The 26910-nt window shown below is 37.0% G+C and overlaps 1 protein-coding gene across 7 annotated transcripts in view; it reads left to right on the forward strand.

Moving 5' to 3' along the window:
- gbf1 (golgi brefeldin A resistant guanine nucleotide exchange factor 1) overlaps nucleotides 1-26910 on the forward strand; it is a 115999-nt gene that overhangs the window by 73193 nt on the left and 15896 nt on the right. For 3 of the 7 annotated variants that reach the window (XM_079842751.1, XM_079842752.1, XM_079842753.1), the window contains exons 8-29: nucleotides 1471-1525; nucleotides 10645-10789; nucleotides 11188-11405; nucleotides 12263-12434; nucleotides 14257-14528; nucleotides 14644-14742; nucleotides 14827-15021; nucleotides 16911-17103; nucleotides 17230-17370; nucleotides 17478-17563; nucleotides 17671-17873; nucleotides 19012-19135; nucleotides 19851-19976; nucleotides 22980-23062; nucleotides 23893-24129; nucleotides 24280-24373; nucleotides 24450-24626; nucleotides 24834-24898; nucleotides 26132-26249; nucleotides 26376-26447; nucleotides 26552-26646; nucleotides 26743-26896. In XM_079842751.1, coding sequence (XP_079698877.1) covers nucleotides 1471-1525; nucleotides 10645-10789; nucleotides 11188-11405; nucleotides 12263-12434; nucleotides 14257-14528; nucleotides 14644-14742; nucleotides 14827-15021; nucleotides 16911-17103; nucleotides 17230-17370; nucleotides 17478-17563; nucleotides 17671-17873; nucleotides 19012-19135; nucleotides 19851-19976; nucleotides 22980-23062; nucleotides 23893-24129; nucleotides 24280-24373; nucleotides 24450-24626; nucleotides 24834-24898; nucleotides 26132-26249; nucleotides 26376-26447; nucleotides 26552-26646; nucleotides 26743-26896 — 3124 coding nt within the window. Of the gene's footprint in view, nucleotides 1-1470; nucleotides 1526-1904; nucleotides 1986-7317; nucleotides 7354-10644; nucleotides 10790-11187; nucleotides 11406-12262; nucleotides 12435-14256; nucleotides 14529-14643; nucleotides 14743-14826; nucleotides 15022-16910; nucleotides 17104-17229; nucleotides 17371-17477; nucleotides 17564-17670; nucleotides 17874-19011; nucleotides 19136-19850; nucleotides 19977-22979; nucleotides 23063-23892; nucleotides 24130-24279; nucleotides 24374-24449; nucleotides 24627-24833; nucleotides 24899-26131; nucleotides 26250-26375; nucleotides 26448-26551; nucleotides 26647-26742; nucleotides 26897-26910 lie in introns of all 7 variants that reach the window. The other 4 variants (XM_079842754.1, XM_079842755.1, XM_079842757.1 and 1 more) reach the window with 2 other exon arrangements.

The raw sequence follows: 26910 nt of genomic DNA on the forward strand, positions 1-26910 counted from the left end.
ATTCAGCTAATGAACCAGCACAGGGGGTCGAAAGTCACGCCCTGGGAACAAAGATGCTGACTCTTCGGACATATTGCCGCCGCCTCTGTTTTGGTTTGACAGAGGTTTCTCAGAATGATATTCGAATGTGTTAATTAAATTGCAGTTTGGGGAACTAGATGTGACTCCTAAGAACAGTTGAGCTCTCTCTTTGCTTAACCATTCCATTCCATGGCGATCCGGCCCAGGCGGTACGGATTTGGTTTCATTTTCCACTATGGAGCTGAGAGCAGAGCGCTTTGGAATGTAATACAAATGCGTCAGTCGTTGCCTTAACTCGAGAGTTTACAGATGACGTGAGATGTAAATAACGACCGCTTTATGGAGGACGATCAGATATTTATTTTAATGGTATTATTAAATTGCGCTTAGGTCGCTTAAATTTTCGAGATTAGCCAGCTACAGAGAAACTGGTAGCCAGGCAACAGAAAAGCGGCCAATCCCGAGTTGTGACGACACTACACTCGTTCTACGAGCACATTTCAGTGCGATTAGCCAATCATTCTGAGGATTCTGGGCTGAGAATGGTTTGTAATTGTGCTGTGCAGTGGAAATATAACTGGAACCAGAACCGTTTGGCCCGATGGTGGAAAATCAGCTTATGACAAAACCTTTGCGCCCTTTTCTAAAACATAATGGCAGCTATATTTCATTAATAAAGACCCATTAATACTGTTTGAAAAAGCATCATGTTATAATGACGCCATGTGGTTTCCAAAATAATAAATTTGGCTTTTATATTGCTCTTATTTTGTTTCATTCAATTGACAGCAAAGTATCAAGCTATTAGTGATGTTTGATCCACAAATCTTTCAAGTAAAATAATTATTTGGGATTAACCTCATGATCTCATTATGTCATCTTCCATCCAGTCTTTAGAAAGCAAATCGAAACTAAAAATACCAAATTTGCTAAAATATTTTGACATATATTTAATGTATTTCCTATTTTTTTTATCACTTAGAAATGTATACCTATCTTACATGTTTACTTTAACATCCATATAATTACATTGTGTGACATTTTTTCCCTTTGGCACCCCCTTGAATCCCAACCTCTAGTCAATTTTCTAGTCAAGATTCTTTCAAAGCAGCTTAACAGTATTAAACAAGAAAATAATTGAGCCTGGAGTTTGAAAATCCCTGATTTGTACATTTGAGAATCATTTTAATGTGCGTATTTAGAAAGGCATTGACCCTTGAAACTGAATTGTGTTATTTGTGCACAGCTAGTTGCACCAGCAAGTCTTGGCCCCAACTCATGCTTCTGGTTCAATGTTATATTATGTCACACCCACTTTGGCGACTTAAAACTAATTGCCGTTCTGTTTTGGTGCCACTAGTAGTTCACACTTCACCTGCAAAAAATGATTAATGTCACCATAAATGCATGGAAATAACTCTCAAGCCTTATGTTTGTCTTTTTTGTCAGAATGCCACAGTTCAAAGAGGAGGCCAAGAATTTTGTGGGTACCAACATGAAGAAGGTAAATATAAACCCCCCCCCCCCCAGATCTCCATTCTCCCTCCAGACCCTTTACACCTGTTTCCCATCTGCCTTCTTCATTTCTCATTTACTTTATGAGCTTTGTTACGTTGATGTCTCCATACCCATAAGTGAGGTCAGTTGCTGTTGCATAATTATTATACCTGTGTGTGCGTGTCATCCATCAGGTCAGGAGATGGAAAATAGTATGTAGTGAGAGTTAACTGTGTTTTCCAGCCACAGTTGGCTCTGTATTTTAAAGATCTCTGCTCCTTTTCATTGCAATTATCCAGGGATCATAGACACTCTCTTCTCCTGTCTTTTCATACCTGATTGTTGTTGAGTTCATCTTTTGCCCATTTGCCTGTTCCAACTCGCAGATCCCAGGCTGTATTCTGGACACACAGGATTTTATTTATGCAGAGCAGCCTAGAAACACCAATCAGACGGGCTTAGAGAGGGTATAGCACATTTACATGCATTAAAACGGCAGTTTTATTAGGTTGCAGCTAGTGCATTTAAATATGCCGGGACGCATGGCTTTATGTTTGAATGCATGGTGGGGAGATTCGCTAAGGAATTAAAGCAACCATTTGTCATAGCAACAAAACATGATGTCTGATGATCTTTTTAAAGGGATTTAAATGGATATTCCGGGTCCAATACAATTTAAGCTATTTTGGCTAAATCTGCAGCATGTCATTTTGTCTTGTTCCATCAGTTCAATCACGTCAAAATTTGATTTTTTTTTATGTTTTGAAAGAAGTCTCTTATGCTCAGCAAGACTGCATTTGTATGATATAAAATACAGTTAAAACAGTAAGATTGTGAAATATTATTGCACTTTAATAGAACTGTTTTCTATTTTAATATATTTTAACCTGTTAAACTGCAACCCCACTTTGGGGCTCACAGCTGAAAACGACCTACCTGAATTAAAACAATTATAGCTCCTGAGAACAGTGTGCTACAGGCACAATTAAGGTATCTTTGGAAAGAAGACACTTGGGACTCTACTAAAAAGCAATCAGAGTTGATAATTCTCAAACAGATAAAAAATTATAATAGTTGAAATGCCTCAAAAATTATTTGCACTACACAGAATGTTGTATTATTTCATGTAAAAATATATGAAAATAGACCTGGAGGAATCCAGTTCAGTTATGGATTGAAAGCCACACGACTTATCAGTTTATATTTCAAGTTTGAGGAAGATATAATGAAAAATGTGGTTCCTGCAAGCTTTTTTCCAAGACTATGTCTGTTCCATTTCTCCCTCCGCCTGCTTGAGGCACATCCCCAGAAATGACATCTCCCAACTAAAACAATTGCAGTTGCTAAACAATTTGCACTACATGCACAATTTAGACATCTTTAAAAAGAAGACACTTTACAGTTTATTACCCAAACATTAAAGTAGAAAAAAACTTAGAAAGACAAACAGTTATAGAAGTTGAAGTGTCTTGAAGATGATTTGTGCTACAATGAACACTTTATTATTTGATGTAAAAATATATGAAAATAAGCCTGGAGGAATCCAGTTAGTTAATGAATTGAAAGGCAAAAGTCTCATCAGTTTATATTTAAAATTTGACGAAGATATCATGAAAAATGGGGTTCCTGCATGCTTTTTTCTAAGAATATGTCCAGGTGCCAAGAAACCTACAGGAGACTTGATAACCTAATGTTATGAAGTGTACTGCAAGCTGTTTTAGCCATCATATATGATGCTTGAATGCTTTTTCAACTATAAAATAATAGGCAGAACCATAAGACTTTGTATTAGTGATTTATTTGTACAACAGAACTTATAAAAATATAATAAAAATGAAATATTAATAAAAAAGAGCTAAACTTCTTTGCAACTGAAAATACAACAAGTAATATAAGTATAATAACTATAAATATAACTAGTAATATAAATAACAATATAATATAAATATATAGCTATAAAAACACACACAATTTGCAAATGTAAAAAAAAAAAACATTTACTGGCCTTTTACTGGCGGATTCAGGTCTACAACAGCAAGTGCAGATCTTGAAGAATCTGAAAGCGTTCTTCTCTTTTCTGCTGGTTGGCTGGTGCTTGGATGCCATAGCTCATCTGAAGACTCAACCTGATGCCTGTAGAATGGCAAGGAAAGGAATGAGAATTAGCACTGCATGTCCTATTTCTGTATAGTTTGCCCATTCAATCAACAATCACACTGTCATCATTCACTCTAATTACAGGCCATCCCATGAACAATGAAACTGATGGGCAGTCGGTTAGACAGCATTCATATTGACGGCGGCCCATACATTCTCACACAGCCCAAGCATCAATCTAACGGCCGGCTATACAGTGAGCATTCATATTGACGGCGACCCATACATTCTCACACAGTCCTACAATCAATATAATGGCCTGTGATACAGTGAGCATTCAACAATCACACAGATGGTCGGCCGTCCAGAACTTTTCTTTTTTCGTCAATTTGTTTTTGTAGCACAGGGGAAAAAAATGCATTTTATATATTATATATATATATTTTTTTTTTTCTGTGTGTGCTAGAAAAAATGCTAAATATCAGTATATGTATAATCTATACTGGTATATTGTAATTTTTCTAGCACACAGGAAAAACATAAAATAAATACAGTCTCAATATATATATATATATATATATATATATATATATATATATATATATATATATATATATATATATATAAACAATTACATGTGTTATATATATATATATATGTTTTATTTACACACACATGGGGAAAAATTATATATACTTTTTCCCCATGTGTGCTAGGAAAAATGCAAAATATCAGCATATGTATAATGCATACTGGTATATTGTAATTTTTCTAGCACACAGGAAAAACATAAAATAAATACAGTCTCAATATATATATATATATATATATATATATATATATATATATATATATATATAAACAATTACATGTGTTATATATATATATATATATATATATATGTTTTATTTACACACACATGGGGAAAAATTATATACTTTTTCCCCATGTGTGCTAGGAAAAATGCAAAATATCAGCATATGTATAATGCATACTGGTATATTGCATTTTTTCTAGCACACAGAAACAATAAAATACATACATTCTCACACACATTCTCAATATACATAAACAACTACACATAGCAACTCACCGGTATATTATTGGATCAACTTCTCTGTCAACAAGCACCGTCACCGCTGTGTTCACTCTCCTTTTTCACATCGCTGCTTCGAGTGAGCTCAAATAAAGCATTTCAGCACAATAAAAACTTCTTTTGACGATCCATTGGATAATACATTCCGTCCAGTTAGTAAGATTAGCAAACAGTTACTACAAAGAGACCTCTGTTTGTTTACTAGCGCGTTAGCTTTTAGCTGTCAGATGGGGGGTGTCAGGCTCGCTGCATCTCGTCGGAGATAGCGCCACATTGGCACATTCAGATGAATAAATATTCACGCCCATGTGACAAACATACACATGCAAGGTCTCGTTGGAATCGTGTGCTCATTGGCTACATTTTCTGTCAGTCATGACGATTCAATGCTTTTATTGGCTCCAGATAAACAGACATTATCATTGGATGAGCACGTCATGACATCAGATAAAACGATCGCTATGGTTGGATATTTTTGACTATATCGCGGCTATCTTTGCATGTTTTTGAGTGGGGTTAGTTGGATTTTGTTCGTAACATTCTAAGCTTTAAACCCATGCCACTTTATTCTACCGGGAGACTGTTTTTGGTGCATTATTTTATTGCATAACAGTCTAGTATGATACTTCGCTCCGCAGAAATGCGATGTAAACAAAGGATTAACCATCAATATTACACCGTTATTGTTTCGTTGGATTAAAATGCTCTATGGGATGTTATTCAGTGGACCCTCACCTTTCCATTCGTTCTGGAATTGTTTGCAATGGATGCGTGTTTGGCTCGTAATTAGGACACTAAAGGTATGTACTCTGTTTTTATTTATAAAATCGTTGATGTGTATTGCTTACATTGATGCAAAAATACAGCCGTTATAAGCTTTTCAATGAAAAACAGTGGTCTGTCCTCGATGCTTGAGGTTTAGACCTTTAGAATGATATATAGTTTGTCAAGATTAATGATGTTTTTTTACGTTAAATCTATTAACAAACATTACACTCGTGCTAAAAATAGCGCTTCAACCCGTGCACGTGCTCATGAAGCTTATCAGGTTAAAATGTAAAAAACGGCAAAGCTGCATTTTCAGCAGATATTACTTCACTGTTCAGTGCATGATCCTTTAGAAATCATCATAATTATTATTGGTGCTTAATTGTGGTAAACAGTTTTTGCTGCTTATCATTTTTTAAGAATATTAAATGTATTTTCTTTCACTTTTGGTCAATTTAATACGTCCTTGCTGAACCAAAGTATTAGTTTTTTTTTTTATCTTACTTGCCCCAAACTTTTAAATGATATAGTGCTTCACGGTTTTCACAAAATATTAAGCAGCTGTTTTCAAAAATTAATAAAATTAAATGTTTTTTGAGCATCACATCAGCATAGTAGAATGATTTCTGAAGGATCATGTGACACTGAAGACTGGACTAATGATGCTGAAAATTCAGCTTTGCCATCACATAAAGAAATTACATTTTAAAATATATTCAAATAGAAAACCGTTCTTTTAAAGTGTAATAATTCACAATATTGCAAAGCATTCTGGAGACTTTGCAGACAGAAATGCTTTTTGCTAAAATGCTTCTATTCTTTTTATAGACAAAACAATTGTATTATCTGAGCTGAAAATGTGCTTGAAAAATGTAATAAACTATTACTAATCACAGTCAAGAATAGTAAACATACTTTTGAAACTGTGAAACATTTATTCCAAATGTAACTTCTAGATAGACTTACATTTGGTGTAACTTACCAAATGTAAGTCTATTACTGTACGTGCAGTAAAACCCAGTCTTAATGATTGTCTGTGATAATCAACATTGTGCCACAGATGCTGTCAACAGGGCTTAACTTGTGCTAAACCCAAAACATCCATTCAAAAGAAGGAAGTAGCTATTTCTATGTACAGTATTGTTAGCCAAACCTGTTAATAATAAATCCCTAGTGTATTCCGAATATGGAAATATTAGGGTTTGTGAATTATACTTCAATCAAGTGTGTGAAAGTGACATTGCAGAGATGTCTCAGTCTAAAGAGAGAGTATTAGATGAACAGTCATGGGTAAACAATGTAACATAGTTTAGGTCTAGCTTTATACTTTATGCAAATGAGTTAAGTTGAGGTGAAACCACATCAGGACTTTTATTTTCATATTTTCATTTTGGTTCCATAGTTTCATTTGAATGTTACTTTCTGTATTTGAATGTATATTCATTCGTATGGGTCTATTTTTTTATTCTTTAAAGACCAGAAATCCTATTTGACTGCCATTTTGCATGCTCTGTGTGTTCCTGGTCTGTTCATTGCACCCATTATATTTATCCTTGGTTAGTCTCCCCAAGTTATACATATTTATTTGTAACGTATGCTGAGGTGCTACTTCCCCCCCGTTTCCTCTCAGAGATGCATTGGGTTACTGTCGTTGAATGGGGGTGTTGTTGAGATACTGATAACGAGTGTGTGTGCATGGATGTCGTCCTGGTATGCGTGTTGGTTTCTCCCATGTATACCCCATGCATGTAGTTGTATATGTGCTCCCATGTCATGTGTCTCTCTCTGAGCTTGAGACGTCTATCACTAATCCCGGGGCCTGCCCCTTCTCTCCTGAGGCTTACAATATCTTATGGAAAAACAAACGAGTGCAGGTAAGGAAGAAGAGATCATCACCGATCAGACTCACTTTAACCTTGTACAACCCCATGTATTTAACCTATCACAGGGTTGACAGTATTACACTTCCAGGTTTAAGGTCTTTGTTGCATTTTTTGTATCATGTTGATGTTAGAATTCATTGACTATAGGGAAGGATGTTAAAGGCAGTAGAACAAGCTGAGACAAGCATTAGTTGGTTACACTGATACATTTTAATGCATTTAATACACCCAGAACTGCAGTTCTAAATAGAGTTGGGAATTTGTAAACGATTTTCTAGAAGTTTGGTTTCGTTTGATGGTTCTTGAACCACTGCATTCTTCTGCCAATGTGTATGAAACTCCATGCTAAAATATTAGTGTTTCATAGAGGAATTGATTTTTAAAGGCCCACTGAAATGCCTTGAAACGCGCCACATTATTCAATGTGTTGATGTAATTTCCACTGAAACAGGAAGACAGGGTGGTACATATCAAACAGCTGCTTCCCTTTTTTAAAATAGCCAATAGCGTTTTGTTTATATCACAGCTCGGCTAGAGCTGTTGAGCTCAGTAAAGCCGCAGTTTCTTCCTAATCTCCAACCGTTTCTCCTCCTAATCTCTATATCACTTTAAAATATAGTATTCTGTGCAGAGAATAGAGAAATCTCACGCATATGATCCACTCTGTGCTATCGTGTCTCTGGACCGGAGCAGACTGTGCGTGCACTGCGTCAGTTCGCGCAACACTAACATGAAACCAGACATTCGTCCCAATGGAAAGCATATTTTCTGAATCGTTCCCTATCCCCTATATAGTGCACTATGTGGCATTTCACCATCTAGAAAATGGTAAATGTGTGAACAAGTGACCAATTTCAGCTGCAGCTTCAACGTCTATTTATAATGTACGCGGCAGGCTGCTTTAGATTCTAAAGAGCATTTGATTGGACAGAAAATCTGATGTGAAGCTGAAGTGTAGAGTGATGTCATCATAATTATTGATACATATTGGCGGAAGAGAGATACTATTTTTTGAATGCTTCTATTTCCAAAATGCAAATTTTGTCATTGTTTTGGAGCACACTAGATTATAGATAACGGTAAGGCTAACATATTCATACTAAAAGCCAATGAGGGACTTTCATGGGGAGACAGCCCTACTGTGAGCTGGTTGTTAATTGATGGTATATGCTTTTGTCGAATCCATCAGTGCGTTGTCAACTTATTATTTAAATAATCGTTTTACTACCCATGATTCTGCAAAGAACTCCTCAATCAGAGTATTGTGGTGTGCTAACTTTCAAGGGCTTGCCCACTCCCATGCTAATAGTCAGACTCCCTACACTGTGTAAGTGCATTTATTCAGCCACCATAATCACAAAGTCGAGATTCCTGTTTGAATTTATCACAGTTTGTTATTACTATTTAGTCGCAAACAGCACAAGCAGTCTTGTGAAGGAACACAAACTGGCTGCATTACACATTAGTTTGAGCAAAATATGGTAATAGAGAAGTTTTTTTTTTCCCTCCCTCCCTCCCTCCTTTTTTTTTTGTTTACATTCCAAAAGTGTGCATGCTTGTTAAGGGAAAGTTAATTAAAATACTGGGCGGAAAATCTATATATTTAAAGTGCCCCTATTATGCTATTTTAAAGTTTCCTAATTTTGTTTTGGCGGTCTCCAACAGGCTTACATGCATCAAAGATCAAAAAACAGTTTAATTTTCTCCTAATATACATTGCACATCACCACAATGTTCAATGATTCTCAAACGACTCGTTGGATGAATCAGTCTCTAAATCCATCCTTTCCGTGAGCCTACTCTGCTCTGATTGGTCAGACAGCCCAGTCAGTTTTGATTGGTCTACCGACCATCTCCATAAATGAACTCCAGCTCCATTCAGGAAGCTTCCTGTTCCTTAAGCTCAGCGATTGTACACACTGTAAAGGCAGTAATGATGACGTTGATTTTACATAAATCCCATCGTGAGACCGAATCGATGATGAAACAATGGAAGAATACATTTTTCAACCCGAACCTTGAGCAGGACGTTTCTCAGTGATGCTACTCCGTTTGAGGTACATTGAGGTGTTTCAACTATAATTCCTCACCATCAGCATTAGCAAGTGTGCTTCCATCAACAAACCTGTATGTGTCTGTCTAATGTATTGCGGTGCACATGTGGGAACTGTATCAGTAACCGTGCATACGTTAGCCCAGCTGATGTAAACATTAACATGGTTTGCAAAACAAGCTTGCTCCATCCTTTATCTTTACTCAAAGTAGTGAGAATGACAGACAATCTGCATTAATAGACATCGTTTTTTAGGTAATACTGCAGCCCACATCAGATTTACAGTAGTATTTCAGTAAGACCGTAATAACGTGAGTTGGCCAGTTAGCCAGATACCTTCACAATAAACACATTGTAGAGCACAACGTCTTCTCGACATGATGATATCCAGTAGGGCTGTAACGATTTGACCAAAAATAAAAACCTCAATTAATTGAATATTTTACATCGATTACGATTAATGAACGATTATTTTGCTCTTTTTTTTTTTTTTTTTTTTTTTTCCTCATAAGGTTTTTGAGTAAGTTGCTGAGAAGGTTTTTACTGTAAATATTTTCTACCATTAAAGGTGGAATTTTTTTTTCTAATGAAAAAGTGCATTTCTTTGTGATTTTAAAATACTTGAAGGAAACGGTTCACTTTCAGCAGTTATTGTCTATGGGGCAGATTTCTGCTTGTTGTACATCAGATATAGATATAAATAACACAGTAGGCCTACAATATGCTAATGTTTTGTTGTGACGTCACAACGAAACTGCTTGTGACTCGTTTGAAAAACGATTTGTTTAATTGACTCCGAGTCGACTCTTACTTTTGATAGACAATAACTTTTTGTTTACGCTGCACTTTCAGATTTAAAACTTTGCAGGATGTTTTCATTCACTTAGAACTGTTACACACTACATGAAAAGTAATTTCTGAAAAATCCATAATAGGATTCTTTAAGATACAAGCTCTTAACATCTGCTTGCTACCAATTCAAACTAACGTAAATGGTAAATGAAAAGCGTTTTCTGGATAAAGACCTTGTGTTCCAGGAATTGGGACAAGGATAGTTAGACCCAAAAATGACATGTCTGAATATGAGTGTTTATGCATCTGTTTGTGTGTTGGCATTTTTTAATGATAGTTCTAGGTGTCCTTGTTTTCGTCTTTCCCTCCTGCGTTGTTCTTTGTGCAGTGATCTACAGCATTTGGCTTGATTTAACAAGTCTATGTTTGTTTTGAAGCTGAAGATGAGAGCCGGGGGAATAAGCGAGTCGTCCAAGTGGAAGAAACAGAAGCGCTCTCCCCGCCCCCCTCGTCACATTGTCCGCAGTCCCTCAGGACAGATGGATCCAGCCCAGTCCAGTACCCTCACCAACAACCTTTCAGGTATACCGACTTGTTAAAGTGAGCTGAGCAATGTGATGGAAACAAATAGTTGAGTCAGTGTTAAATTTAATCAGTTCTTTAAAACAGACCGTTTGAACGGATTCATGCAAAGTTTGATATATGCATCAAACATAGCTTTTTGAACTTTGCTATTAAGATATCTGTCTTAACACTCTCATACTTGCAAGGTGTGAGAGGAGGAGGAATAACGAATCTAGTTTAATAACAATTAAACTGTGGCAAAATAAAAAAATGTACATTAATATTATCACAAAATGATTGCTAAAATGTATTTTGCCTGTAAAATCATGCTATGAATATTCAGTTTATTGCCCAGATTTTATGTAATGAAACGCATGTGCGGTCACTCTGTCCTCATCCCAATGTATCTATTTCAGGTGGAGTTCCCTTCATTGAGCAGCACAGTGGAGGCTCTTTTACTCTTCCTGGTTCAGACAGTGCAGCTTCCTCCATCTCCAGCCCAACCACTGACAGTGGCTTAGACACCGGCTCTAAAACCACCTCAAAGGAAGATCTCACTGACCTGGAGCAGAGTAGCTCAACGGCCACCACTCCCATGACACCCTCTACAGAGCCAGGCAGACTGGAATCGCAGGTAACCCTCAAACCATCAATAAATTATCCAAGTACATATGAAGACTTCAGATGCAAAAGCCGTTAAACGTCACCTCCATCAAAAATGAGATGACAATATTGAGCTTATGCACTGCGCACATAGTACGATTAATCCCAGCTAAATCCCAGCCTCAGCCCATTCAGAAATACAGGTTTGTTGGCAGAAACCTCGAAACGCCACTTCCCTTTGCCAGCAAAAGCTTCTAAGTTCACAGAACCAATCAGAAAATGTGAATCGAATCAAATGATTTCAAGATGAATGACGGCATGTGTATGAGCCGGGTTTCAATTATCGAGCTGCAAGTTTTAATGCTGTTTAGCTAATCGAGATGTTTAAATGTTTAGAAGAAGTTTTTACTAGAAATGTACAATTTATGACAATGGATTGTTTAGATTTGACTAATATCACTTTAATGCACAATTTACTTAACAGTAGCCTACACTTCTTAACAGTTATTTACTTATTATTTATTCTTTATTTATTTTTGATACATCACGTGGCAGTAGTGATTTTGCAAATGTTTACTAGGTCTTTTCCAAAGAGATTAGAAGTTTTTGCAAAAAAGTCGCACACATGGACAAATTTGTTAAATACCACTGAATTGACTAAAGTGAATTTTTTTTAAAATAAGGCATTTCAATAACTGACTAATAATGTTAAATTCAAGTTAAGCCATTAAAGTGAAATTACTGAACCTAAACGCATTAAAAAATTAAAGTAAAAATGCTCATTTAAAAGTAAAAATGTCAAACAGACTTACAAGTTTTTGCATCTTCTTTGCAAGTCGTCATGTTTTCTGAGCTTGATTGTATGATGTGTGTGTGTGGTGTCATCAGTGTGAGGGCAGGGAAGTGGAGCGTGCCCAGTCAGCCTCAGTGGAGTCCATTCCTGAAGTTCTGGAAGACAGAGACTTGCTGCTAGCTGACCAGTCTGATTTGGCATCGGTTCACGACATGGACTATGTGAACCCCAGAGGAGTCCGCTTCACGCAGTCCACCCAGAAAGAGGGTAAGAGAAATAGTGTTCTCAAATGTTGTACTTTAAGGCCCCGATATACTCACAGGGATTTTTCCCCCGTTCTTCGCTTGGGGGTAAAAATAAATGTTTGAAATGCCTTTTGCAAGAGGTATAGTGTTGGCGCACATCCTGACACTGTCCATGCTACTGGGAGCAGTGTTTAGATTAATGTTAATGTGTGCTATGTGCTTTCCTTTCAGTAACAAAATAAACGCACAACAAAAATGACAGCGGTGAAAAAACTACAGATAAGAAAGCATCTGATCGTAGCGTTATGGATACATTTCCATCAACTGTCCAATGCGCACTCAAGTCATGTCACATTTATTTATATACCACTTTATACAATAGATTGCTTTATAGCATTAAACATAAAAACAGTGTCAGTGTCACTTTCAATTAGAATTACAACTTAATTTCTACTATAAAGCAGCTCTCCAGTTCATGTGTTCATGTTCATGTCTGATCTTGACGGACCGAACAGAAGAAATAAACCTGAAGATTTCCATGTTAAAGAAGACTGAGCCCCAGAGAACTTGTACCTATTACATAATAGCCACAGACCAATGTTAGTTCAAAGGTGTTCAGAAAGTTCACTGACAAGCTGTTTCAAAATCCTGAAACAAACTTTATTTTGGCCTAATTTGAAATAACGTTACACCATTTCATTCTTCACTTTCACTTGAAGTATATCAGGGCCTTTACTAGGGGTGGGAGTCTTTTCTTACCTCACAATTGGATTCAAATAGATTCTTGAGGTCTTGATTTGATTCAAAATCGATTCTTGATTTTGAATCAAATTTTGATATGTATACATAGATTTGATTGTAGTTTACTGTTTTGTGTTACTTTTCTGATTTGACTGCGGTAGACAGTTTAATAGGTCTAAAAGAAAAAAAATATCACTGAAGACTTGAAATAAAAAAATGTTCTTCCCATTTTAGTCAAGCCAACATTATAAAACAAAACAAATGCCATATAAGCTGACTGCAATCATTGCACACATGTCTTCTGTAATAAAGCAAGGCAGCCCTGAGACAAATTCATACTAAAAACTACTTGGTACATGAATAAAATTCCTTGGTACAAAAATAAAAACTTTTGCAAATATAAATAAATAAATAAAATAAAAAAAAATTTAATAAACAATTGGACAAATACAATAGAAAAGAATATACTAATTAAATAAATAAAAAATCAGGTACAGTAGCCTAGTTTTATTTAATCTTAAGAAAGTCTTAAGACCTTTAAGTCTTAAGAAATACTGCAGAAATGAAATAATCAAATATAAAATAAAACACTGTATAGTCTTTACTGTATGAATTAAATGTAAATTGATTTATAATAAATACAAAAGTGATTCAGTCAAAAGCAGTGTGATTTTCTGATTTTTTTTTTAAATTAACATTAATACAACTGAGGGCACCAGTTTATTAGTCCCTTTAAGAACAAATGCATGGATCTAATGCACTGTTACCAACAACAGTTTGCTCCCAACTATTTATGTTCTCATAGGACATAACAGACTGTGTTTATGTGAATACTCCACACAGTTTTACATAATTGTGTGCATTCGACTATTCAAGCGCAATAAGCTGTTAGAGAATTTAATTCCGGATCGCATGCATCTTAGAGGTGGAATCTGTGGCTTATTGTGATTAATAGCACTCTAACATGTCAATAACTTTTAAGTAGTACAGCGAAGTTAAGAAATGTAACACTTTACAGTATCGATTTTTGAAATTTGTGGATCGCTGTGAATCGGCAGAAGATAGAATAGTGATTCATATATGAATCGATTTTTTCCCCCCAGCCCTAGCCTTTACACTCAAGCTTCCTGAAGTGCCATTGGAGTCCCATTGTGTTTATCCAGGTGCTGCTTTAATCCCGTACGGTCTCCCATGCCTGAGAGAGCTCTTCCGGTTCCTCATCTCTCTCACCAACCCACATGACCGCCATAACTCGGATGTGATGATGCACATGGGCCTTCAGCTGTTGAACGTGGCCCTAGAAGCCGCACACTTCGCCCCCTACCAGTCGTTGCTCTGTCTGGTCAAAGATGAGCTCTGTAGACACCTCATACAGGTGAAACTTTGTTCTTCTCTAACCTAACTTGTGGGTTTCTCTAGGGCTTTTCACACTTAAAAGCCCTTCGGATATTTTCAACTGTACTAAATGTTCTACATGTGTCTCTTTCTAGTTGTTAAATGTGGACCGAATGAATCTGTACGCTGCCTCCATACGTGTGTGCTTTCTTCTCTTTGAAAGCATGCGAGAACATCTCAAGTTCCAGCTTGAGGTAAGTGACTGAATGAAAATTTTTCTCTGCTGAGATGTATGCCATCTCGGATGCAGAACAGTCACTCTTTATATGCCTCCACAGATGTACCTGAAGAAACTAATGGACATCATTACCTCAGAGAACCCTAAAATGCCCTATGAGATGAAGGAGATGGCTCTGGAGGCCATTGTACAGCTCTGGAGAATCCCCAGCTTCGTCACAGAGCTCTATATAAATTATGACTGTGACTTTTACTGCTCCAACCTGTTTGAGGACCTCACCAAATTGCTCTCTAAGGTGAGCCACTCCAACTTCAGGCATCCTGCTAGCAGGGACTTAGGCCTAGTCCACACATACACAGGTATTTTTATAACCAGAGTTTTTCCTCCTACGTTTTAAAAAAACAATCGCGTCCACACAAGCACGGTTTAAAAAAATCTCCGTCCACATGAAAACGCAAAACCGCGCTATGATTGGCTGCCTGATTTCCACATGGGTCCCATCCACGGCACCGATGCACTGAGGGATGCTATGGGCTCAGTGAAACCCTTCTTCTACAAGTTTACTTTGGACTCAGTGACGGGTAACTGTACACAGGGGCAGGGCTCAAGTGGACTGAAGCGTCACACACTTGCCTTACTATGTTGTATTATTGCATTCTGGCGCCTCTGTTCTGCAATACAATGAGATAACTGCGCATGTATCTGTATACATGTGATAAGCGCTGTTAGCAGAGTTATTAAAAGCTACGTCCGCCATTGTAAACAAAAGCGTTAACGGCGCACAATCTGACGTCAAACAGGGGAGAGAATGGCGTACACTTCGACTTAACAAGCCGAAATCTCCGGTTTCACCATCTATACGACAATGCCGAGTTCCTAAAAATCTTCACCCTGGCCGGAGTTTTCAAAAAAGTCCGGTTTCAGTAACCGGATCCTGCGTTTGCGTGTGGACGAACAGCCAAACCGCATAGAAAAAGCTGCGGTTTTGAAAATACCCGTGTTCGTGTGGACAGGGCCTTATGAGGAAGAAATGGATCTAAAGTTTGAAAACAGCCCTTGGATACTATTTGGTATAGTATCCTCTAGCTATGCAGAAATTAATTGCGTCACCTTAAAATTAATATTTTACAATCTTCTAGAGCTACAAAATACTCCCACAATTCTGAAGACAACTAAACAAAATCACATGTAATTTGCTAGAGGTTCTAATAATATATTAATTGCTACTGTCAATTAAATTTTTTTTTTTATTAATTTGAATTATTATTTTTTTTTTAATCAGTTTGAATGATTCGATGACTCATTTTCATTAGTGGTTGAATCAGTGTTTTTGAACCAATCTCTTGAATGATTCAATGGCAAATACATTTTTTAACAGTCACTTATCATCACCTACTGGCATAACAATGTAATCAATACAATCTTTGAAGCCTCAAGTTTCTTTCAAAAAGTTATTTACTCTATTTTGATCGTTACTGTAGACGTTAGTGTTTCTGATCTATAAACTTTTATCCCAGTACTTCTGTGATCAGAAATAATTTTACTCTGTGGTTGAAAAGACATGACAACTGCTCTCTGGTCAGAGGCAGCGCAAACACATATTTGAATGCTCACTGTGATCGTACTTAGTTTAATAGACATAGCCGAATCGAACTGTGTGGGTGTTTGAATCGTGATTACGTTTTCTCTTAATGTTCATTTAATATAGATATTAATAGTTAACATAATTGCATAAAAATGTAATGAAAATGTATTAATAGTGGAAAATGCCAATGCATTAAACATATGTATTTGTTTTAAATGTAGTTAAAAATGTGGAGTCATGCATGTACGTTTTGTGTTAACTTTAATGATTAATTGGTGTTATTTTAAATAATGTTTGACTGGAAATTAGCAGAGTAACAGTTAACATTTTTCATGATTCAGTTTGTATTATGGCTCTGTGATCACGTGTTATATTGTATAAGGTTAAACAATTACAAACTTTGAGGCAGATACTGATATTTTAACACTGCAATCAGTCAATGATTGGGTTGGCAATTTTTGTTTTTCAAAAAAAACTTTTAAGCACATGTTTTACAAGCATTAAGCCACATTATTGTTTCACCTCTAATAGAAATTCCTGAATGTTTCTCACATGAATAATTATGAAGTTGTTTATTATATGTTGTGTTATGTTTGCAGAATGCCTTTCCAGTGTCTGGGCAGCTCTACACTACCCATCTCCTCTCACTTGAAGCCCTTCTGACAGTGATTGACAGCACAGAGGCTCATTGTCAGGCCAAAGTGCTCAACAGTTCTGCACAGCTGGACCAGTCAGAATCATCAACAGTAGAAGGAGACAGTTCAGTCATTACAATTACAGATTCATCCACAGGTGGGCAGAATCAAGAGTCTCAGGATGGACACTAACTGAAGTGCTGTAGTAAATGAAGAGAACCAAATCAATTACAGTTGATGATGGAGCTTAATGTTAAACTCTTCTTTCGTTCACTGCATACAGAGGCTGGCAAATCGGTACCAGGTTCTAATGGGCAGAATGCTGTGGTGTCAGAGACGAGGGCTGCCTGTCCTCCCACCAGCGGTCATCTGATGGCAGAGAAGATGAGATTTGGCAGACAGGACCAGGAGGAGACAGACACGGGTACTTTACGGAGTTGTTTGTTGTTGCAAAACATAGGACAACATACTCATTTATTTACAGTAAACGTTTGAGGATTTAGAGTAATCTGATTTGTCTTAATCCAACAGAGAAGAAAAGCTTAAAGAAGCCTCGTCGTTTCACCAGCTATCTTCCAGAATCTCAGGAACTTTTGGAGATCAAGAGCAAGAAGAAGGTAACCATACTTTCATCTGCTTTTCTTTGCTTTTTACATTTCTGAATATTTAAACCCTCAAATTTGCACTTTAATGGCATTTTCGTTTCTGTTTTTGTTCTTCAAAGCTTCTGATCACGGGTACAGAGCAGTTTAATCAGAAGCCCAAGAAGGGCATTCAGATCCTGCAGGAGAAAGGCCTGCTCAGCAGCCCCATGGACAATAATGAGGTGGCCCAGTGGCTGAGAGAGAACCCCCGTCTGGACAAGAAGATGATCGGCGAGTTTATCAGCGACCGCAGGAACACCGACCTGCTGGACAGTTTTGTCAAGTAAACCTTTTCTTTTTAGCATGTTTTTTTTCTGGTTGGTTAGGCTAGCTGCATATTGCCAACTCAAAACATTGGTTAGGGATGTTGTTGTTTGAATTTTATGAAAACGATCAAGAAATGGAAAAACTTTCAATTTAGTGTGGCTTTGAGGTCATATTTCACACCAAAAGAAAGAACTGAGAAATTATATTCTGTTTAAAAGAAAATAAGGCCATTTTAGGATTACTTTAAAGACTAAACGTTTATTTTACCCCATTCTTAAGAGAAATAAACAGTATATTTTAATATTTTACCCCATTCTTATTACCATAATATAGAATAAAAATATAATTGTCAATATGTAATGCAAAAAAGTTTTAGTTTTATATACTTTAAATGTATGCTGATTTAAATGGAATAACATTGGTTTCACTGTAAAATCTTGCTGTATTGCAGAAAATGAAAATAACCACTGAAAACCCCTGAAATGTACAGGATTTATTTAAAGGCATAGTTAACTCAAAAATAAAAATGTTGTTTCAAACCCATAAGACTTAATGTTCGTATTGAAAACACAAATGAAGATATTTTTAATGAAACCTGAGAGATTTCTGTCCTTCTAATGAAAGTTAATTCCACCAAAATGTTCAAGCTACAAAAAGTTCATAAAAACCTCTTAAAAGTAATACACATCAATCAAGCCTTCTGAAGGGACATGATCGCTTTATATGATAAACAGATTTAATTTAGGCTTTTTTGTAACATACCGTTGCTTCTGACCACTTTAATGCATCCTTGCTAAATAAAAGTATTAATTTAATTTAATTTAAAAAATGTTAAGGAATGTGTTGGTGTACTGCAATAAAGTATAGAATTAATATGACAATATGTGAAATGCAAGAATATGATACTTTACATGAAAATGTTTTCATGGTTCTAAATAAGAGTTATTAGGGTCTTTAAGAGAGTTGGTTAACATTCAACAACACCAACTTCTTGTTTTTCAAACACTCATGTAATCGAGTCTAACATCTGAAAATTGGATGTCTTCAAGCTTGATGTTCTTTTACCCAATTCTTGCTCGAAATGACTGTCAAAATAGAGTTTGAGATAATTATACCTTAATGTTATTTTAAGGCCATCTCTATCTCTTCCTCAGCACGTTCGGCTTCCAGGGCCTGCGCATAGACGAAGCGCTCCGCTTGTATCTGGAGGCATTCCGTCTTCCTGGCGAAGCGCCTGTCATTCATCGGCTCTTGGAAACCTTCACTGACAACTGGCATGTAAGTCAGCTGCCACACACACACAAGCACGGACTGACATGAATATATATATATACACACACACACACAAACACACACACATATATATACTCTTTAAATAGGTTGTAGGTTCGCTGCAGTCACAGACACAAGCATTCTTACAGTTCTTCCATTACAACACTCCAAGGCAATCCTGGCCACCAACTGGCCCCATCATCAGGTAATTAGGGACAGTGGAACAGCAGTTCGCTCGGGATCAAGGACGGGGTCATTAGTCACGCAGGTAATCAGGGAAGAGGAAAATGTTGCACTGGGAAGTGAGACACATCCATCTGCCCTGCAGTAAGCAGCTCAGGCGATCCGAGAACATTTCGCACACGCTCACTTACGTGCATGTTAAAGGCAGCTCTCTGCGTGTAACCTGGAAAGTATTCGTAGTAATTTCTTTTCTTAGTCGCCTTTCTCAATCACTACGAATGAGCTCATATGATTATGCCACATAGACATGGGGGTTGTGCCCTCCCCGATGCAGCAATGTATCGAAACGGGAATGGAGTCAGTGTCTGACATTTACACTGGCAGGAGATCCCGGAAGAATTACTGTGCCCTTTTATATTTTTTCTTGTGGTGAACGATCCTTCAAAAACGCGTGGCTGTAAAGATGAGCGTACATATTAGGTGATTTGATGATGCTCTTCTCTCAGTCAATTGAATGGCCTTGTTCTCCTGTGTGCAGAAAGTGAACGGTAATCCCTTCCTGACAAACGACGCTGGCTTCGCTCTGGCTTATGCCGTCATCATGCTAAACACGGATCAGCACAACCATAACGTTCGAAAGCAGAACATCCCCATGACGTTGGAGGTGAGCGACACATGTTCCTGTTACCAATGAGAATATCCAGAAGTCGTTCACATGTTCAGGGCCACACATGCAATCTCTCTCTGAGAGATCAGTTTCGGTTCTTTGACTTAACAGTATAAGATGAGTGTATTACATGTTATGCGTGTAAGTGTGTTATAAAACCATCTGTCTAGATTTGCCACACATGCAGATTACCGTTATGCAGCCATGCCTCACTTTTATGTGCTTGAAACAACTGGCCTCAATTTATTGGGGCTTTGAGGTCCAATGAAATACAAAGATGTCAGCCACAGCAGTCACGTGTACATGTTATTAATGACTTGCATCATTAAAAGAAATAACACTTTAATGCATCTAAAGGTGAAGCATGGATTGTCAGTTTTTGCACTCAGTTTTACCTATATTTTAATCTGTCATGCTCTACCAAAACTGAAATCCTCTAATTCTCAAAACTTAACAAGAGATACAGTAAGCAAGTACCAGTGGCCCAATATATCACATGACCCAATAGAGGGTCATATTTTCACACCAAAATCAAAAGGAAAAAATTATCAATTATGGATTCATTAAGGTAATCAAAAAATCCCATCATTACCATAATGCAAAAAAAAAACCCCGCATAAAAACAATTACTCTCATTTGTTGTAATATAAACAAAATCCCATTGTCATTACCATAATGCAAAAAAAATTATAAAAGTGAAAACCAATCAAAATTTTGGGGTCTGTAAGATTAAAAAAACAGTCTCACTAAGCTGCATTTATTTGTTCAGAAATACAGTAAAGACATTAATATTGTGAAATATTATTAAAGCTGAATTTTCAGTATCATTACTCCAGTCTACAGTGTCACATGATCCTGCAGCAATCATTCTAATATCCTGATTTGCTGCTCAGGAAAGTTATATAGCAATATTTATTTTATATTCTGTTATGAATGTCTTTACTTTTGACAAATTGGAAGTGTCCTTGCCAAATAAAAGTATTAATAAAAAAAAAAAGATTCTTACTTTTTATATAATTGTGTTAGGGCTGAACAATATATTGAAATATCGCAATATGTATATCGCAACGGCAGGCAATATCTGAATGATTTTAATAGGCTACTTCAACATTGTGAAAATTCTACGTTTTAGGTTGATGCATATAGCAGAGAATAGACTGGGCACACAACTGTTACTTATGTGACTTGCTTGATGTTAAAAAGAGTTATTAAACACAATAACTTGTGAAAAACAACTCCTTGCAGTCTGCTGTCTGACACACACACACCGAAATGTGTGCACAAGCCGTTCTTTTTTTCGTGTCTTGTTACACACTCAAACTGTCAAATACACACAGTTATGTCAAAATGGCTGTCTGGATGAGTATTCACTTGAACACAGTCGGTTATGCTTTAAGTGAACAATATCAGTTAAAGAAACCAAATGCGTGTCAATGGATCCGCGCATTAGGTCTTAAAGTGACAGCCTGCTAATACAGTAAACCTGCTAATACAGTAAACCTGCCGCAGTCTGTCAAACAACAAAAGAAAAAGAGAAAATCACTCTTGGCGTGCTCTTGGCGGAATAACCTTTGTAGCTTTCTTATGTATCAGTGTATATTTAATTCATGTGAAGACTACTGTTTTTAGTTCTTATTTTTAATAACAAAGATAAATTAAAATAACAAAAATAATTGTCCACCCCTATTTCAGGTGTCTTTGTTTACCTGGATGTTCTTGTTAAGTTTTAGGTTGATATAACTATATATTACTAAGTCAAGCAAAGAGTTTTTGGTATTTAAATATTGGCATTACATTTTTTGTTTGTTTACACTGATGTTAAAATTATATTGTCAGATTTGTGACATACATTTTTGCTAAAACAGTGCTGGTCACTTTCAGAAGTTGCAGCGATGCTTTCTTTTCTCAGAAAGAATGTGAAACACATAAATGGTATCATTCAGTTTTTAAATAATTTAATATAATTTAAATGGATTTTACACACTTAAAGCAATATCGTATCGCATATCGAATATCGCATTATTTAACAAGGATATCGCATATAGCCCTAATTTGTGTGTATTTTAATTGTAGAGTATTTGTAGCATTGTAGGTATATAGAGTACAGTACTGTAATAAACTATATATTTACTCTATAGTTACTGTAATGGCAAAACTGAGTGAGAATATGCCTGCTTTTCTTGAAAATACATGGTCCTAAAAATTGGAGTAAAACATAGGCTTTCTTTATTGCAAAAAAGAGTTCTTTCTATTTTTCTTTTATTTTGGCGTGAATTGTGCCCTGGACATGTTTTCATAAGATTCACCCTTAGATACGTGGCTGCAGCTGGTGACATCTTCACTTCAGCAACGGACACAGTTTTCCATGCGTTAACACCAGATCCATTTAAACAGATGATCGCACAAACCTTCCTGCTAAAAGCACTGGTGTTGTATAGGAATACAGGGAGCAGTGGGAATGGTAATCAGCAGGTATTCAACCAGAGCACAGAGGGGATAAGCGGCGGCGGAGTGAAAGGCGAGCAGCAGGAGACGAGGCAGGACTGGGCTTTTGGCAGGCGGCGCGTCCAGCTGTCTTGTCTCTGTGTCAGCTAGCGCGTGTGCGTCTGCTCCTACTCTCCAGCCATGGAAAATGCAGTCCTGGAAAGACCCTCCGTCCCTCTGTTTACTCCTCTGTTTATTTCTCCTTCTGTTCATCTCTCTCTCTCAGGGGAAGCTCAGGTTTCCCTTGCTTTACCTGCCATTAAGAAAGTATGCAGTAAAACAGTGGCCTAACGCCATCACTCAGCAGCAGACGTCTGTGTGTTTATTTGAGCTGAGGTTGGCCTTAGACCAGCCTGCTTAACACTAACACCTATTAAGTGACACCAGCGGTAATAAACCGAGACCAATTATTGGATTTGAAAGGTGATAGTTGGAGGATGTCGCTGTAATTGGATGGAATGAAGGCATTTTAATCAGTTTCCGCCTCCTGTTTGTTGTTTTATTTTATTTGTCTAGCAATTCAAGAAGAATCTCAAAGGTGTGAATGGAGGAAATGACTTTGATCAAGACATGCTGGAAGACATCTACAATGCCATCAAGTTAGTGCTTATGGATAGTTTTCATTACCTCTTACTTGTTGAACAGTTGTAATATAATTATATAAAATATATCAAATGCTGAAACACAATAAGTTTGACAGAATTAAGGATGGCCCTTTTACCCAAAGCCAGTGTGAGAGAGTTTTGGGCCTGTGGACGCACAGTCACTTGTTATATCAGGCACTTTATATGCAGTCACTGTCACTTGTTGATAACGGACGAATGACTCACAAACTTAAGCATTTAATTTTCACTGATGTGTAATATTTTGTTCATGCAAATTCTAATATAAATTTGAAACTAAGGTAAATTTACCAATCTGGCTGACCTACAGTCTGTATACAAGATTGTAGATATTGTGAAAATGACTTTCAATAGTCTTAGACGCATCAGTTAGATTGTTGAAAATGATCCTAGGATGCAATTGTTTGCCAGCAAAAGGGTATTTATCAGTGTGAATTTATAGCTGTATAATTTCCTATAATAAATCATTTGCTGCTACTTTCAGGGCATGTGATTTGGTGCTCAAGAAACATTATTTTCAATGTTGGATACACTATTTTTGTGCATGATTTTTTTTCTTTTTAACAAAGTAACTTTTGAATGGTTGTGTGTGTAAAGATTTTAAGTATGTATGTGTATATACACAAATAAGTAAAAATCTAAACGGCTTAATAGCTGAAAAAGTCATTGTTGAGCTCTGATGTTTATCATCTCTTATAAACCTCATGTTCTCTGGTCTTTAAGTGTGTGGATGTAATAGCTCTTGCTAATAATGTATACAATGGCTCAGATGGGATAAGCTGAGATAAACGAATGTGGTCCTGCAGGAACGAGGAGATTGTGATGCCCGACGAGCAGACAGGGCTGGTGAAGGAGAACTATGTGTGGAGTGTTCTGCTGCACAGAGGAGCCTCTTCTGAAGGGCTGTTCCTGCATGTGCCTGGCAGCAGTTACGACCGCGACCTCTTCACTATGACCTGGGGACCAACCATTGCCGCCCTTTCCTACGTTTTTGACAAGAGCCTGGATGACACTATCATTCAGAAGGCCATCACTGGGTTCAGGTAAGACCGGCAGATTTGTAGACAGGTGTCGGACACAGCCTTTCAGCGCTCATTGCTAAGTAGTTTGTGTATTATTCAGTGATCATCAGACTTTTGTTTCTGCAAATGATTAAGATTTTGATTATGATGCCACACTCTTTCTGCTTTTAGGAAATGTGCCATGATCTCTGCACACTATGGCTTCAGTGACGTCTTTGATAACTTAATCATTTCACTCTGCAAGTTTACTACTCTCAGCTCTGAGGTAAGATGCATTCGGTTTCCTGCTGCAGCTTTAGGTCATGCGTGAAAAGATCTGATTGGGATTTGTGTGTCTTTAGTCTGTAGAGAACCTGCCCACCGTATTTGGCAGTAACAGGAAAGCTCAAGTCGCTGCTAAGACTGTGTTCAGCCTGTCCCATAATCATGGTGACATTTTACGAGAAGGATGGAAGAACATCATGGACTCCATGTTGCAGCTTTTCAGGGCTGAGCTCTTACCCAAGTCCATGGTTGAGGTGAGACGGGAGTGTCAACATATCACTTGATATCCCCTAACAAACACTTCTTGCTTAGAAGAAACCAACTGCATATAGCAGGAACATTGCTCCTAGATAATGTAGTCTTATTTAGATCAGGCAATAGTGCCACCTACTGTCACAAAGAAAGATCTGTTTAGATTTGTTAAATGTAAATTTGACACAATATTTCATTCTTGTTAAAAGGTTGAGGACTTTCTAGACCCTAATGAGAAGATTTCCTTACAGCGTGAAGAGACACCATCAAACAGGTATACTATATAGATAAAATTGAATTATTTAAGTTTTTTATACACACTTCCAGGTTGAAACAAGCTGCTTTTAGTGATTATCTTTAACTCTTTCCCCGCCAGCGTTTAAATTTTTTTTGCCAGCCACCGCCAGGATTTTGATCATTTTTCAAATAATGTAATGGCCCATAGAATATTTTGTTGTATGAATATCTGAGCATGCAATATGTCAAAATAAAGAGCAAACACTCTGGTTTTAAACAAAAAATCCATAACACTTAAATATGGGCATTTGATTTTTTTTCATATAAAAAAGCAACATTTTGAACAAAAAGTTGAGAAAATCACGTTTTTGTCAAAGACTACATCCAGATCCGATTCAGAGCGATGATCAAACATGCGATCACATCTGCTTACATACGATAACTTGTTTTTTTGCATCATCTTCACCTGTGTTTTGATCAGGAGATTTTGTACTCATCCAGAAGATGCTTAATATCGCCCATAGCGTATAACAGAAAAATTCTGTGTTTGGCGGAAAGAGTTGAGCAGTGCTATGGCTATAATGATCTGTTTTTCTGTGTTACATTATATAATGTATTGTTTGTTAATTTTAGTTATTACATAATTATTTCATAGTTATTACTTAGTTATTATACCTGTGGCTTCTAGTGCAGTATTAAATACACTTTTTGGAACTTTGGTGTATTTGAACTTGTGTTTGAAAACATCCCCACATTTGTTTTGTGAAATGTGACATTTATAAGTAAAAAAATTGTTTTTAATACTTGTATGCACATTTGATCACTCAAGTAAAAACATTTGATTCAACTGAAACATTCAAAATAAATGTAAAGATGTATGTCATCTGTATTGCATGGTTTTATTACAGTATCTTTTGACCAGACCTGTTTCTACCATGATGCTGCAGCGATTGTCGATATTCGTGTATTTGACTTTATATTTGTTACAGTGTTTATACTTAATACGTGAAAATCAGTCGTTCTGACTTTTGTGTGATGCCCTTGTGAAATACAAATAATGCTTTTATTAGAGCAATAACATTGATTGTGGTCCATGAAATATCATAATTTGTGTCAAATTTTTAACCCCAAACAGGATTTTTTTCAACTTAGTTTGTTTTTGAATGTAAACATAAACCGATCCCTTTGAGGTGCCTTAAGATCTTGGAAGTGTTTGTTTGTTAACAATAATTTCATCTATTCCTTTCCTATTCCACTGTGCTTCTCTCAGGGGCGAGTCTGCTGTATTGAGTTTTGTGAGCTGGTTAACATTGAGTGAACAGTCTGGGCTCAGAGGCCCCTCCACTGAGAACCAGGAGGCCAAACAAGCTGCCCTGCTCTGCATTAAGGTACAGCCAACACATTTTGTTTACAAAAGACATTGCGGTATAAGGTCAATCTGAATCCTTGCTCCATAAAATACTATCACGCGTGAATTAAATAATTTTCTCCCATTTCTTCTGTATTCACGTCAGCACTGTGACCCAGAGAAGCTGATTACAGAGAGCAAGTTTCTGCAGTTGGAGTCTTTACAGGAGCTCATGAAGGTGAGGTCCACATTTACAGACTGCATGTATACAGAAACCATTTTCTTTGGTGTGTTTCTTAGTTTTTACAGATTTGTTCATTATGCCATTTTTTATGTTTCCAGGCTCTCATCTCGGTGACCCCAGATGAGGAAACGTATGATGAAGAAGATGCTGCTTTTTGTCTGGAGATGCTGCTACGTATAATCCTTGAAAACAGGTACTGCATGTATGAACATGCTGCATTATCGCATTGAGAATTACTAGTTGACAGTGACTTGTAGATTTTTATAGAGCGATGGCTGTGTGTTTGCAGGGACAGAGTTTCATGTGTATGGCAAACGGTACGGGATCACCTGTACCAGTTATGCGTCCATGCTAGTGAGAGCTGCTTCCTGGTTGAGAGAGCAGTGGTGGGATTGCTCAGACTTGCTATACGCTTATTACGCAGAGAGGACATTGGCTCGCAGGTACACACACGTAA

This window comes from Gobio gobio (genome assembly GCF_949357685.1).
Source record: "Gobio gobio genome assembly, chromosome: 18".
Classification (NCBI taxonomy): domain Eukaryota; kingdom Metazoa; phylum Chordata; class Actinopteri; order Cypriniformes; family Gobionidae; genus Gobio; species Gobio gobio.